Raw genomic sequence first — 13074 nt, forward strand, 5'->3', positions numbered from 1 at the left:
CACGATCCTGGAGTCCCAGGATCGAGCCCTGTGTTGGGCTCCCTGCTCAGCGGGGAGTCTGCTTCTCCCTCTGCCCTTTACCCTACTCATGCTCTCTCTCTCAAATAAATAAAATCTAAAAAAAAAAAAAAGAATATTTAGTCTAAAATATGTTAGATCTTAATGGTCATGTACCTGCCAGTAGTGGTCTTGGTAATTACTGCTGGTGAGAAAGTTTTCTGAATCCTCTTTGTAGTTCTGGCATATAGTGTAACTCCAGGCTTGCATTAGTAAGTCATTAGTATCTTCCAGGTACTATTCCAAGCAGTTTACGTGCATTAACTTATTTAATTCTTAGAACAACTTTATGAGGCAAGTGGTACTATTACCGCCATTTTACATATGTGGAAATTGAGGTACGGACACGGTCATATCCCTGAGATCACGTAGTTAGAGTGACAGAACTGGATACAAATCTGAGTGGTCTGGTTTAGTGTATAGTCTGTCAAATTATGCTGTCTCTATACTGTTGATATTTTTTTTTTTTAAAGATTTTATTTATTTATTTGAGAGAGAGAGAGAATGAGAGAGAACACAGAGAGGGGGGAGGGTCAGAGGGAGAAGCAGACTCCCTGCCGAGCAGGGAGCCCGATGTGGGACTCGATCCAGGGACTCCAGGTTCATGACCTGAGCCGAAGGCAGTCGCTTAACCAACTAAGCCACCCAGGCGCCCTATACTGTTGATATTTAATATAAGCTAGTTTCATAGGTTAACCAGTTCTTAATAGGTGGATTAGCTTTCCTTTACTGCATGTCCCTTTTTAATAATGTTTCATCCAACAGGTTTTTGGTTTTCTTTTTTTCTTTTTTAACCTTTTCCTTTAAAAATCCTACAAACGGAGATAGTTTCCCACCTAGGCAATTTAGACAAAACGAGGACAAAATGATTTGATCAGTGACGTCATCTCTTCAACATAATTATTAATATGTGAAAATAGTTAAAATAACATAAAAAATCCCTCTATAAGCAATAAGGGGCTGATTCAGCTGATGCTGACTAGTAAGGGATACTTACAGGAAGGGATTTTTTTTGTTTTACTTTTTAAATCTCTAATAGTACATACATGGTGTTTGCTATTGCTTGTTAGGTTTGAATTTGCAGTCTGGACTCAAGGGTAAGGACTTTCCTTTAAATATTAAACTTGAAATTCCAATAAACTACTGCTGGGTGGATGATGGAAGGAAGCAAATTAACTCATGAAAATTTTGTACCTTACCATGTTTAATTTTACTTTGCTTAATAAAGACAAAGAAACAATATTCTAGCTTTCTTAATTCATCCATGCAGTGATTTTTATCAGTGCCTGAACACATGAAAGTATCAACACTTGCAATTTTAGGAATTCAACATATAGAAATCTAACCTGTCATACTCTGTAGCAAAGTATTTGCTTAAATAATGAGAGATTGCTTGTAATGTAGTTACAACAGTGTGTGTTCTGTCAAGGTCCACATGTTGTAAAAAGGATATTAAATAGGATTCATTATCATATTATCATCAGTGATTCTCCATATTGTGAGACTGAATATTTTTCCTTTTATCTTCTCAATTTTATACAGGGAACATATTTCTATAATTTTTTAATGCCTTTCAGAAAAGAAAATATAAATACCAAAAGATAAAAAGTATTTATGAGGAATAAGATTTATATTAAGAATTGGTTCTAGGTCAGTTCAACAAAAATCTGTCCCCTAGAAGTCCTTATGCCAAAAATTAATTTGCCAAACAAATTTATTAAAAATACTGATAGACTATATGGTACTGTCTACCCTAAACCAGTTGCTCAGACCAGAAAACTTGGAGCCATCCTTAACTCCCTTTTTCTAAATCCACAGGCAGTCCCATCAACAAATCCTGTTACCTCTACTTTCACAATATATCCAGAATCCTCCTTTCTTGTACTGCTCATATGCAGGGCTCCATTATCTTTCTGCCTGGATTATTACAATAACCTCCTAATTCGTCTCTCTGACATGATCCTTGGCCACCATCCCAATCTTTTTAACAAAGCAGTGAGAGTCTTCTTTTACAGTCTCAGAGCAAGGCCAAAGTCCTTATAATATCTAGGAGACCATATAAGACTTGCCCCCATCCCTCTCTATAACCTGTTTCCTACACTTTTCCGATTTTGGCTTATTCTCCTCTGACTAAACCAACTTCCTTGCTGTTCTTTGAATAGGCCAGTCCTACTTCAGGACCTTTCCATTTCTTGTTTTTCTACCTGCAATGTTCTTCCCTGAGATTTCCTCATGGCTTGCTCCCTAATTTTCATCAATTCTCTGCTTAAAAGTTAATTTCTCAGTGAGGCCTTTCCTGGCCACCTTATAATCTCCAGCCAGTCCCTACCCTGGCTCTAAATTTGTAAGCTCTGTGAAGGCAGGAACTTCATTTTATTCACTGCTTAAACTTAGTTCTTAGAAGTGCATCTGTTACATATTAGCATCCAGTATTTGTTGAATGATTGAACAAACAGTTCTAAAAATATATAAGACTTAGCGTTTAGTTGGGATATTTTAAAATTTGATGATCTTTGAAGATTTTTATTTTCTTCGTCTGTGAAGTTTTGTAAATCACTATTTAGAATAAATGAAATAATTTTAAATTTGAGATTTTTTGAAGTTTTAACTTTGACAGCTTTTTTAAAATAAGTTTTATTCTGTTTTTTTCTTGAGCAAAATTTTTAAATTATTTTGTAGTTTTATACTAAAAGGGCACAAATTTTAGCATAAAGCTTGATGAACTTTTGTATATATATTCATATATCCAGGTAATTATCACACAGATTCAGATACTGTAGTACATTTCTAGCACCCTGGAAGGTTTCTTTGTGCCTCCTCTCAGTCAATATTACACCCAACTCCAAATATAAATAGCTTTCTGACTTCTGTCTCCATAGATTAATTTTGCCTTTCTTGAACTTCATTTAGATACATACTTTTTTGTGTCTGATTTCTTTCACTGAATATTATGTGGTATTTGTGCTATGCTATAGTTCTTCTTTATTGTTGTATAATATTCCATTGTATGATTATATCATAAATTATATTCTGTTGTAGATAAGCATTTGGGTTTTCATTTTTTTTACCACTATGAATATTTTTATACATTCTTTTAGTGGACCTGGATACTCGTTTCTGTTGTATGTCTATGTACATTAAGTATAAAGGTATTTTATTGTTTCAATTAATTTTCTTTGATTTCTTATGAAGTTGAACATGTCTTTTATACTCATTAACTATTCAGATTTCATTGAAGTATTTTGATCATCTTAATATTTCCTATCTTTTTCTCCTTGATTTGGAGAAGTTCCTTATCTAGATAATTGCCCCTTACATTTCAGACATTGAAGATAATTTCTCTCAGGCTAGCATCTGTTAAAGACGATGGGAGAGGCTCTCAGTTTGTTAGAATTGTTTTTACATTTGCTTGTCTCCCAAATAATCCTGTTTAAACTCAGCCTTCTTTTAAGGTAACATTTCAATAGTGTTCTCTTCAATTGTGAATATCTTCCCAACTCTCCTTTTTTTTTTTTTTTAAAACAAAGGAGTAATTAATTAGGGCTTGATAGTATCTCTAGTAAGATTTTTAAGACAAAGGCCTGAGTTATCACTCTTAAATCTCCTCTTTTTACCAAAAGTTAAGACCTATAACATCTGAGAACTGGATTGATTCTGACTAGAATCGCAGAGAAGTACTCTTTCCTGACTGTACCATGGAGGTATTCCTTCATATACTTGAAACAAGTTGAAGAATCCTGTGTACTCTCTTCCTCACTTATCTAGGAGAGAACATAACATGTTCTGAGTCATTCTGTTTATTTAGAGAATAGAAGGTAGTTTTCTTTTACAGTTGACTGGCTCTTCACTAAGCTCAGTAATCTAGCAGATAGTCTCCTCTTGGAAGCTCATAAATTCTTTCAGTGGAGGGTGGTCAGAAGTATTACATCTCATCCCAGACATATCAGTCCAGGAGAAATATAAAGTCCTGAGTTTCAAAAGGCAAGTGCAATTTCCCTGACCTGAAGGCTTTCTGAAACCCTTCCAAACTGTTGGGGGAAAAAAAAAAAAAAAAAAGACAAAAAGAAAAATCCTGTGATGTAGCAAGGTAAGGAGTGAGATTTTAATAAAGACCGTGATCTCATAATCTCCCTGAGCATTATTTATTTATAAGAGACTGGTATCATGGGGCGCCTGGGTGGCTCAGTCGTTAAGCATCTGCCTTTGGTTCAGGTCATGATCCCAGGGCCCTGGGATTGAGCCGGCTTCCTCTTCCACTTCTCCTGCTTGTGTTCCCTCTCTCGCTGTGTCTCTCTGTCAAATAAAAAAAAAAGAGACTGGTATCATAAGAAATTCCTTCACATTTGCAGTCTTGGAAGGAAAGGGAAGGTGTCTATACTGAACAGAGAGATGGTTCTGAGGTTCCTATATATCAGTGGTTCTGATTTGAATGAAATTTTCAGTATTAAATAGAAGTCCTTTGTGATTAATACCCAATGTCCTGTCTTGGGCCTCAGGACTGAGTGCTACAACTCCAAATGTGAGCCATCACTGTAGTCCTAGAGGTCTTTATATAGGTGTTTCTCAAACTTGAGTGTACACCACAGTCACTTGGAACGCTTGCTAAAACAGATTGCTGAGTCCCCCTCCCCTCAGAGTTTGCTGTTTAATAGCTTTGAGGCAGGGCCCAAAGAATTTATGTTTCTAATAAGTTCCCAGACTATGCATCTGCCAGTCAGGATACTATACTTTGAGAACCACTGCTCTGCAGTGTTTCTAGCCTGATAAAAACTGGTTTTATCCTGTCTCTCTGGAAAGAAGCTTAGAGAGGATACTGTTTATCCTTCATTCTTTCAGAATATTTCACATTGAATGAAATAGTACCTGTAACTTCTGTTTTTATTCATATATTTTTTTTGTTAATAGACTGACAAATATGAAGTGATAGAAAGAATTGAACACTTGTTCTACTTCATGTTCCATTCTCAAAAATAGATCCTCAGATTAACAAAGTTTTAAGAAAAATATTACATACAGTGTTGTATGTATAGTAGCAAATTTTATAATTTTATTATATTTGAAAATTTTTGAATCATATTTCAAGTCCGTGAAAGGTTGCCAGCTATCTCCAAGGGAAAGACTGTCCTTTATTCTGAGACTAAATCGTTTCAATTTCTTTTGTGAAATGAGAGTGTTAGATTTTTTTTTTTAAGATTTATTTATTCATTTGAGAGAGATTGTGTGTGAGAGTAGCGGAGGGACAAAGAGAGAGGGAGAGAAAGAATCTCCAGCAGACTCCCCGCTGGGCACAGAGCCCAGTGCGGGGCTTGATCTCACGACCCCGAGATCATGACCTGAGTTGAAATCAAGTCAGACACTCAACCAACTGAGCCACCCAGGCACCCCAAGAGTGTTAGTTTTGTTTTGTTTTTTTTTTAAGTCCTTAGTTGGCAACCTTATATTGTCCCCTTTAAAACTTTTTTTCTTGGTTTATGAAGTCCTGCAAATCACTTTTGCAGATTAAGTGGGTGTAGAAATTTTGGAAGTGAGAAAGGGTGAAAGCAATGAATCCTATCCCTAAGGTAATGTTTTATAGACTCCTTGAGACCTTTATATAAACCCCGGTTAGGAAACTCTCTTGTTGATATTGGTCCAATATTGATTGTTTTTTGAACCATTCAAAGAACAGACATTTGAATGTTTATCTTACACCAGGTTTTGGGGCTACAGTGATGATAGACATGACCAAAGTTCTTAAGCCAATCACAAGAAGGATATAGCAAATATGATTTAGTGAGAATATGCTGCTGTAAGGTGCTATAGATTACTTGGCAAGGTAGTTTATAGTGAAGTAGTAGGAATGGAGGGCAAGATGGTACTGGTTTGAGAAGTGAGTAGTAAATGAGGCACTGATGATGGGATGGCTATGAAGGAGGTGATGAAAGTGAATACCCAGAGGTTGAATGTAGGGTACTGAGAGAGTCGGTTGGTTTTTGTTTCCAGAAAACAAAAATTCCTGAGAATGTTTATATCCTATGGGGAGTTAATCCCTAAGAGATGAGAAGTTGAAAATAAAGGGTAAATAGTCTAAACAGTTGTCAATATGACTCTAATATGGAGTAATCAGATTCCTGGTATAGATTGAGAAATTATCCTTACGAAGAAAGGGATCTATTCCACTGAATAGAAGGAAAGACTGTTGCTTCAAACAAATTGGGGATGCTCTTGTTTTCATATAGAGATGAGGTACTTTGCTGAGCATGGTGACAGTAGGGTAGAGAAGAGCCATGAGAGAGGCATGAGAGAGGCGTGAGACTAGTGAGCACATAGAAGGATTATTGGATAGCAGGGAAATTCCTGTCAAATTGAAGTTCATGAATTTTGTGGAACAGAAAGATATCTGAGCTGGAAAGGAAAAAGAAGTAAAGGGTTTAGGAGGGGGGTTGCTAATAGAACATGAGAGGGACAAGGAACTTAAGATCTCAGTATAAGGAGTCAGGGGAAATGAGGTGTAGTGATTTGTAGCGGGGGAGGGGTAGAAGGAGAAGCAGGCTCCCTATGAGCAAGGAGCCTGATTCGGGACTCGATCCCAGACCCTTGGATCATGACCTGAGCCAAAGGCAGACGCTTAACTGGCTGAACCACCCAGGCGTCCCTGGATCAGCTTTCTTAATAAACAAGATCAGGGTCTTGATTAGAAGGAAATAATCTTTAGGCATAACGATTCTGCTATTGGTCATTGCTTCTTAGTTTCTTGTGGAACATAATGAAGTATTTAAGTATTTAATATAGATATTATATATCTTATATTTATTTATCTTAAATATATATCTAACTTATTTAATTATCAGGCATTAGATAATCAAAATAGTTTTTGTCTTTGAGCTAAGTGGAATATCTCAGGCTGTTTAAGTCTCTGTTGTCCCAAGTTCCTGTAGAGCTTTGGCTGTAATGCCACCTCCTGAACAAGTTTGGGTAGAGGGGTAAGCTCCTGACAGAAAACTTTAACCCTCTCCTTGAAATTTAATATAATTAATTAAGTAAAACTTTCTACTTAACAAGTAGCTCTTAAACATTAGGTTATAAAACTTCTAACGGTCTTTTGAAAATGAAAGAAATGAAGCTATGGAAACACCGAAGGTTTAATTTTTTTCTCAGATTGAAAAACGGAACAACATTAGAAAAAAGAGTGTCTTGGATTTCTGGGAACTAGGAGTCCAGAAGAGGCCTCAGTAAATTAATTATACATAAACAATATAATGGGCTGTAGTTTTATTTTTCAGAGAGAAACACGTAATTGAAAATACCCTTGATTCATTCCTTCAGTATTAAATTATGCATTTAATCTTAGAGAACTTTGAGTGATGCCATAAAATATGCTGATGTGACCTGCTTAAGTAAAGTGCATGGGAAAGTGGCCATTTGGAATAGATTTCTTAAGAAAAGTTTGAAATTCCTGGACTTGAACTAATTTGTTTTCCATGGATCCCATGAGGATACTTGCAAAACCAGATGACAGGATACAGTCAGATACTGTGAATGGCACTAGTTTACAGTTAAGTTTTCTGGATCTCTTCCATATGTTTCCTTCTTCTTTCTATTTGACCATGTATGGATACATAGAATTTCATAGGCCAGAAAAGTCCTTTTATAAACAGACTCTTTAAAGTATTTAAAATACAGATCTTAATTTTTTTATGTCTGTAAACAATTACGTTGTTAAACTGATGATAAAAACAAAAACAAGGAAACAAGGATCTTAAAATTTAAGATGGTATGGTGTGATTAGTATACAACCTATTATTGAAGATAGAAATGGGCTTTGCCTTCTATGGTCAACTAATCTTTGACAAAGCAGGAAAGAATGTCCAATGGAAAAAAGACAGTCTCTTCAACAAATGGTGTTGGGAATATTGGACAGCCACATGCAGAAGAATGAAACTGGACCATTTCCTTACACCACACACAAAAATAGACTCCAAATGGTTGAAAGACCTCAATGTGAGACAGGAGTCCATCAACATCCTAAAGGAGAACACAGGCAGCAACCTCTTTGACCTCAGCCGCAGCAACTTCTTCCTAGAAACATCGCCAAAGGCAAGGGAAGCAAGGGCAAAAATGAACTATTGGGACTTCATCAAGATAAAAAGCTTTTGCAAAGCAAAGGAAACAGTCAACAAAACCAAAAGACAACTTACAGAATGGGAGAAGATATTTGCAAATGACATATCAGATAAAGGGCTAGTATCCAAAATCTATAAAGAACTTATCAAACTCAACACCCAAAGAACAAAGAATCCAATCAAGAAATGGGCAGAAGACATGAACAGACATTTTTCCAAAGAAGACATCCAAATGGCCAACAGACCATTTGGTGAAAAAGTGCTCAACATCGCTCGGCATCAGGGAAATCCAAATCAAAACCTCAATGAGATACCACCTCACACCAGTCAGAATGGCTAAAATTAACAAGTCAGGAAACGACAGATGTTGGCAGGGATGCAGAAAAGGGGGAACCCTCCTACACTGTTGGTGGGAATGCAAGCTGGTGCAGCCACTCTGGAAAACAGTATGGAGGTTCCTCAAAAAGTTGAAAATAGAGCTACCATACGATCCAGCAATTGCACTACTGGGTATTTACCCCAAAGATACAAAAGTAGGGATCCGAAAGGGTACGTGCACCCCGATGTTTATAGCAGCAGTGTCCACAATAGCCAAACCTTGGAAAGAGCCAAGATGTCCATCGACAAATGAATGGATAAAGAAGATGTGGTATATATATACAATGGAATATTATGCAGCCATCAAAAGGAATGAGATCTTGCCATTTGCAACGATGTGGATGGAACTGGAGGGTATTATGTTGAGTGAAATAAGTCAAACAGAGAAAGACATGTATCACATGACCTCACTGATATGAGGAATTCTTAATCTCAGGAAGCAAACTGAGGGTTGCTGGAGTGGGGGGTGGGGTGGGAGGGATGGGCTGACTGGGTGATAGACACTGGGGAGGGTATGTGCTCTGGTAAGCACTGTGAATTGTGCAAGACTGTTGAATCTCAGATCTGCACCTCTGAAACAAATAATGCAATATATGTTAAGGAAAAAAAAAAAGAAGATAGCAGGAGGGGAAGAATGAAGGGGGGGAAATTGGAGGGGTAGACGAACCATGAGAGATGATGGACTCTGAAAAACAAACTGAGGGTTCTAGAGGGGAGGGGGATGGGAGGATGGGTTAGCCTGGTGATGGGTATTGAGGAGGGCACGTTCTGCATGGAGCACTGGGTGTTAAGCACAAACAATGAATCAAGGAACACTATTATCTAAAACTAATGATGTAATGTATGGGGATTAACATAACAATAAAAAATATATGGGCTTTGCTTAGTAATAAGGAACCAGAAATGGTTTGGAGTAAAATTGGGAGATGATTCATGTAGAACAATTGTATTTTGCATCAGTTTCTAATATATAATGCTGTGTCATTTAAAAGAATTATTAGGTACAGGGATGGAATGATTACTTTGGATATTTCTGCTTTAGTGACAGTTACCATAAATGAATAAGCTGTTTTTATGAAGGAATGGAAGCAAATTCAAAATATATTGAGATGTTGGAGATTGACCATTTTTTTAGTTGATACATAATGACAACTTGATTGTCTTTTGACTAGAGGACAACCATATATATAAAATACAAACTTTGTAAGTCACATGACATAATATAATTTTAAAATTTTCTTAAATAATTTTTACTTAACATAATTTTTTTAAGTTTTGAAAATCTAACACTGGTAAGTCTGATTATTTCCTCATTTTGCTTTCTCATATTATGAGAGTAACCTCGTATCAGACTAGATGTATTATCTTAGCTATGTGGTGTGAAACAGTGGTCTTCTAAGCAATGCACATCCATTATTGATACTGAAAATGGCCAGGAAATATTAAGAACCCTATTTATTGATATCTACTTTTTTAATCTACAGAGAATTAATACTGTGTTAATACTTATTAACAGATTTCCAATTGTATATATTTGGTAGATATAAATAAATATATTTGGGATGTTCAGAATTTCCACTGGTGGTTCACACTAGGATTAAAGCAGTATAAAGACCTTTGGTCTAAAAGATAAGACCTTTGCCTCTTATTTGTCTAAAAGATTAGAAGCCCCTCCATCGACATACATGTCCAAATCTCAGGCAGTGTTTTCAATTTTAACAAGATTTTTTTTTGTATTTTTTTTTTTTTTTTTAACAAAATAACTTTTGGGGTGCTTGGGTGGCTCAGTCGTTAAGCGTCTGCCTTCGGCTCAGGTCATGATCCCAGGGTCCTGGGATCGAGCCCCGCAGAGCTTCTCCCTCTCCCACTCCCCCTGCTTGTGTTCCCTCTCTCGCTGTGTCTCTCTCTGTCAAATAAATAAAATCTTAAAAAAAAAAACAAAACGAAAACTTTTGGTTGCCATAGATCTGTACTATCCAATTCAGTGTCACCAAGCCACATGTATCTATTTAAATTAAAGTTGATTCAAATTAAATAGTTAATTCAACTCCTCTGTTGCTGTAGTCACATTTCAAGGGCTAAGTAGCCACCATGGCAAGCATCTACTATATTGGACAGTGCAGATACAGAACATTTACATCATCTCAGAAAGTTCTGTTGGACAGTGCTACCACAGACTTTCTTGCTCAGCAATCTCAGTCTTAGTTCCTCTGTCTCTTCATGCTAGCCTCTGTAAAAATTGCCAAAGGAAAATGGAAAGACATATCCGTAATCCCAAAAGATACACCTAACTTTTTCTACCTAGAAGTTAGTCACGTTTCCTTTCCAAAACGTAAATAGCTGAAGTTGCTTTTCACATGTTGATGATTTTTCCCTTAAATCTTACAGTACTTAATTCCTTAGTTCATACCATCTTATGGCAGTTAACACTCAAAATTTGAGTCTAATTCTTCTCTCTTAAATTAGCCTGTCAGTATACGTAGAGCCTGTAGTTTTAATTAGCCTTGATATAAATGTACATTGAATGAAAACTTGTGTTTTTCTGGGGCAGTATTCCCCTTTTCTGTTTGAATCAGTGTTTACTTTATCTAGCAGGAGCATATGCCCAAGATGAATGATTTATATGTTCTGATACACAGCTTGGGGTTACAGAAAATCTTAGATTGTAGGAGGAACTGTTGGCATTGTTTAAGTCCAATACCCTTTCTCAAATAGAATATTTTTACAAATTGTAAAGAGAACCAAAGATTTTAATCAGAGTTAGTAGGATTTTTTTTTTTTTTTTCTTTTCAGTGCCTGCACCTTTGCTGATTGCTTTGGTCTAAATGTGCAGTATAATATTTGAGAAGAGAATTGGATCTTAGCCATATCATAAACACAAGTGTAAATAATTATGGCCATGCTGAGAAAGATTTGGGAATGGTAATAAGTTAACTTGAGTAATTGATTTGGACCAAACTAGGAGATAGTCCAGGAAAACATTTACTGTAAATGGTACATAGATATACTTGTCTGGTTAATTGCATTTGATTTCTATGAATTAACCAAATCATTCAAGCACATTATTTATATTATTAGATATGCATTTAGATTATATGAATATTATATGGCTTTAGTGACTATTACTTTTTCTCAGTTCCTGTTTTCCTTCTTTATGTCAATTATAAGCCATAATCCCACTATTTATATATGTGCTTTTCTTTCAAGTAACTAGGACTTCTAGTATCCGCAGTAATTGATTCTAAAGAAAATGTGGGGGTGGGTATTTTGTTTGTAAAAATTTCCCAGTTGGTTTTGATTAATGCTCATCCCCTGCCTCTTACCTTGTAGGAAACCACAGGTGTAATGTGTGGTATTAATATCTGTACCAATGACTCTTACAGGTGGAACAATCCAAAGTTTTAATCAAAGAAGGTGGTGTTCAGTTGCTGCTCACAATAGTTGATACCCCAGGATTTGGAGATGCGGTGGATAATAGTAATTGGTAAGAAGGGTTGTTGTCACTGCTTTATATTGCATTTGGAGTATCAGTGGTTAGACTTTTTCTGCTTAAGATTTTTAAACTACTCATTTTAGCAAAAGTCACTGAACTTTTAAGTGATATGACTCGAGTTCTTTTACCAACTTTGCCACTTACTTGAAAATGTTGCTTAACTTCTCGGAACTGATTTCTATAAAATGGAGATAATACCTGTCATAGAATTATTTTGAAGACAAATTCCAAAACAGTATAGATACAAGAATTCTCATTATTATAAGGAAGTTAAAACTTTCCATTGTCTACTATAATTTTATCCATTTATTGTATATATTATTTTCTATCACATCCTAATTTAAACCTAATTTTAAATGTTCAGTTTTTCCAAGTCATAAGTTAAGAAAACATTCATGACATTCTATTTGGAAATAATACCTTAGTATCTTATAAACAATATTTAAATTTTTCTTTGAGTATCACATTGTTTTTGAAGTAAATTTCTGTGTCAACTTTTAAAACACCTAAATAATCATGGAACACTACATCAAAAACTAATGATGTACTATATGGTGACTAACATAACATAATAATAAAAAAAAAATACCTAAATAGGTTCATCATGAGGTTTTTGTATTATTTAATCTTATACTACCAGTGCAAATAATATGATAATTTGGTTGTGGTTTGACTCTATATAATTAATTTTCTTTGATTTGGAAAGTTTAGAAATAATGGAATCAAGATTTATTCAATGTAATTAATATTTGTTTTTGAATCAGTATAGGTAGAAAAATTTGAGATCTCTTCCACTGGTTTGATTGGTTTTGCCCATTTAAAAATATTGATTACTCGAACAGTCATCAGTTGCACATTCATATGTAAACTGAAACTTAATTATTTTATTTATCTGCTTTCTATAGCTGGCAGCCTGTTATTGACTACATTGATAGTAAATTTGAGGACTACCTAAATGCAGAATCTCGAGTGAACAGACGTCAGATGCCTGATAACAGGGTGCAGTGTTGTTTATACTTCATTGCTCCTTCAGGACATGGGTCA

At 35.6% G+C, this 13074-nt stretch overlaps 1 protein-coding gene across 5 annotated transcripts in view; it reads left to right on the forward strand.

Moving 5' to 3' along the window:
• The window catches only part of SEPTIN7 (septin 7), a 121404-nt gene that overhangs the window by 72155 nt on the left and 36175 nt on the right, over nucleotides 1-13074 (forward strand). For all 5 annotated transcript variants that reach the window (XM_035020902.1, XM_035020898.1, XM_035020897.1 and 2 more), the window contains 2 exons: nucleotides 11921-12021; nucleotides 12936-13070. In XM_035020902.1, the coding sequence (XP_034876793.1) occupies nucleotides 11921-12021; nucleotides 12936-13070 (236 nt within the window). The remainder of the gene's footprint in view (nucleotides 1-11920; nucleotides 12022-12935; nucleotides 13071-13074) is intronic.

The sequence above is a fragment of the Mirounga leonina genome, unplaced genomic scaffold (assembly GCF_011800145.1).
Source record: "Mirounga leonina isolate KUSES-001 unplaced genomic scaffold, KU_Mleo_1.0 Mir_174, whole genome shotgun sequence".
NCBI classification, from domain to species: domain Eukaryota; kingdom Metazoa; phylum Chordata; class Mammalia; order Carnivora; family Phocidae; genus Mirounga; species Mirounga leonina.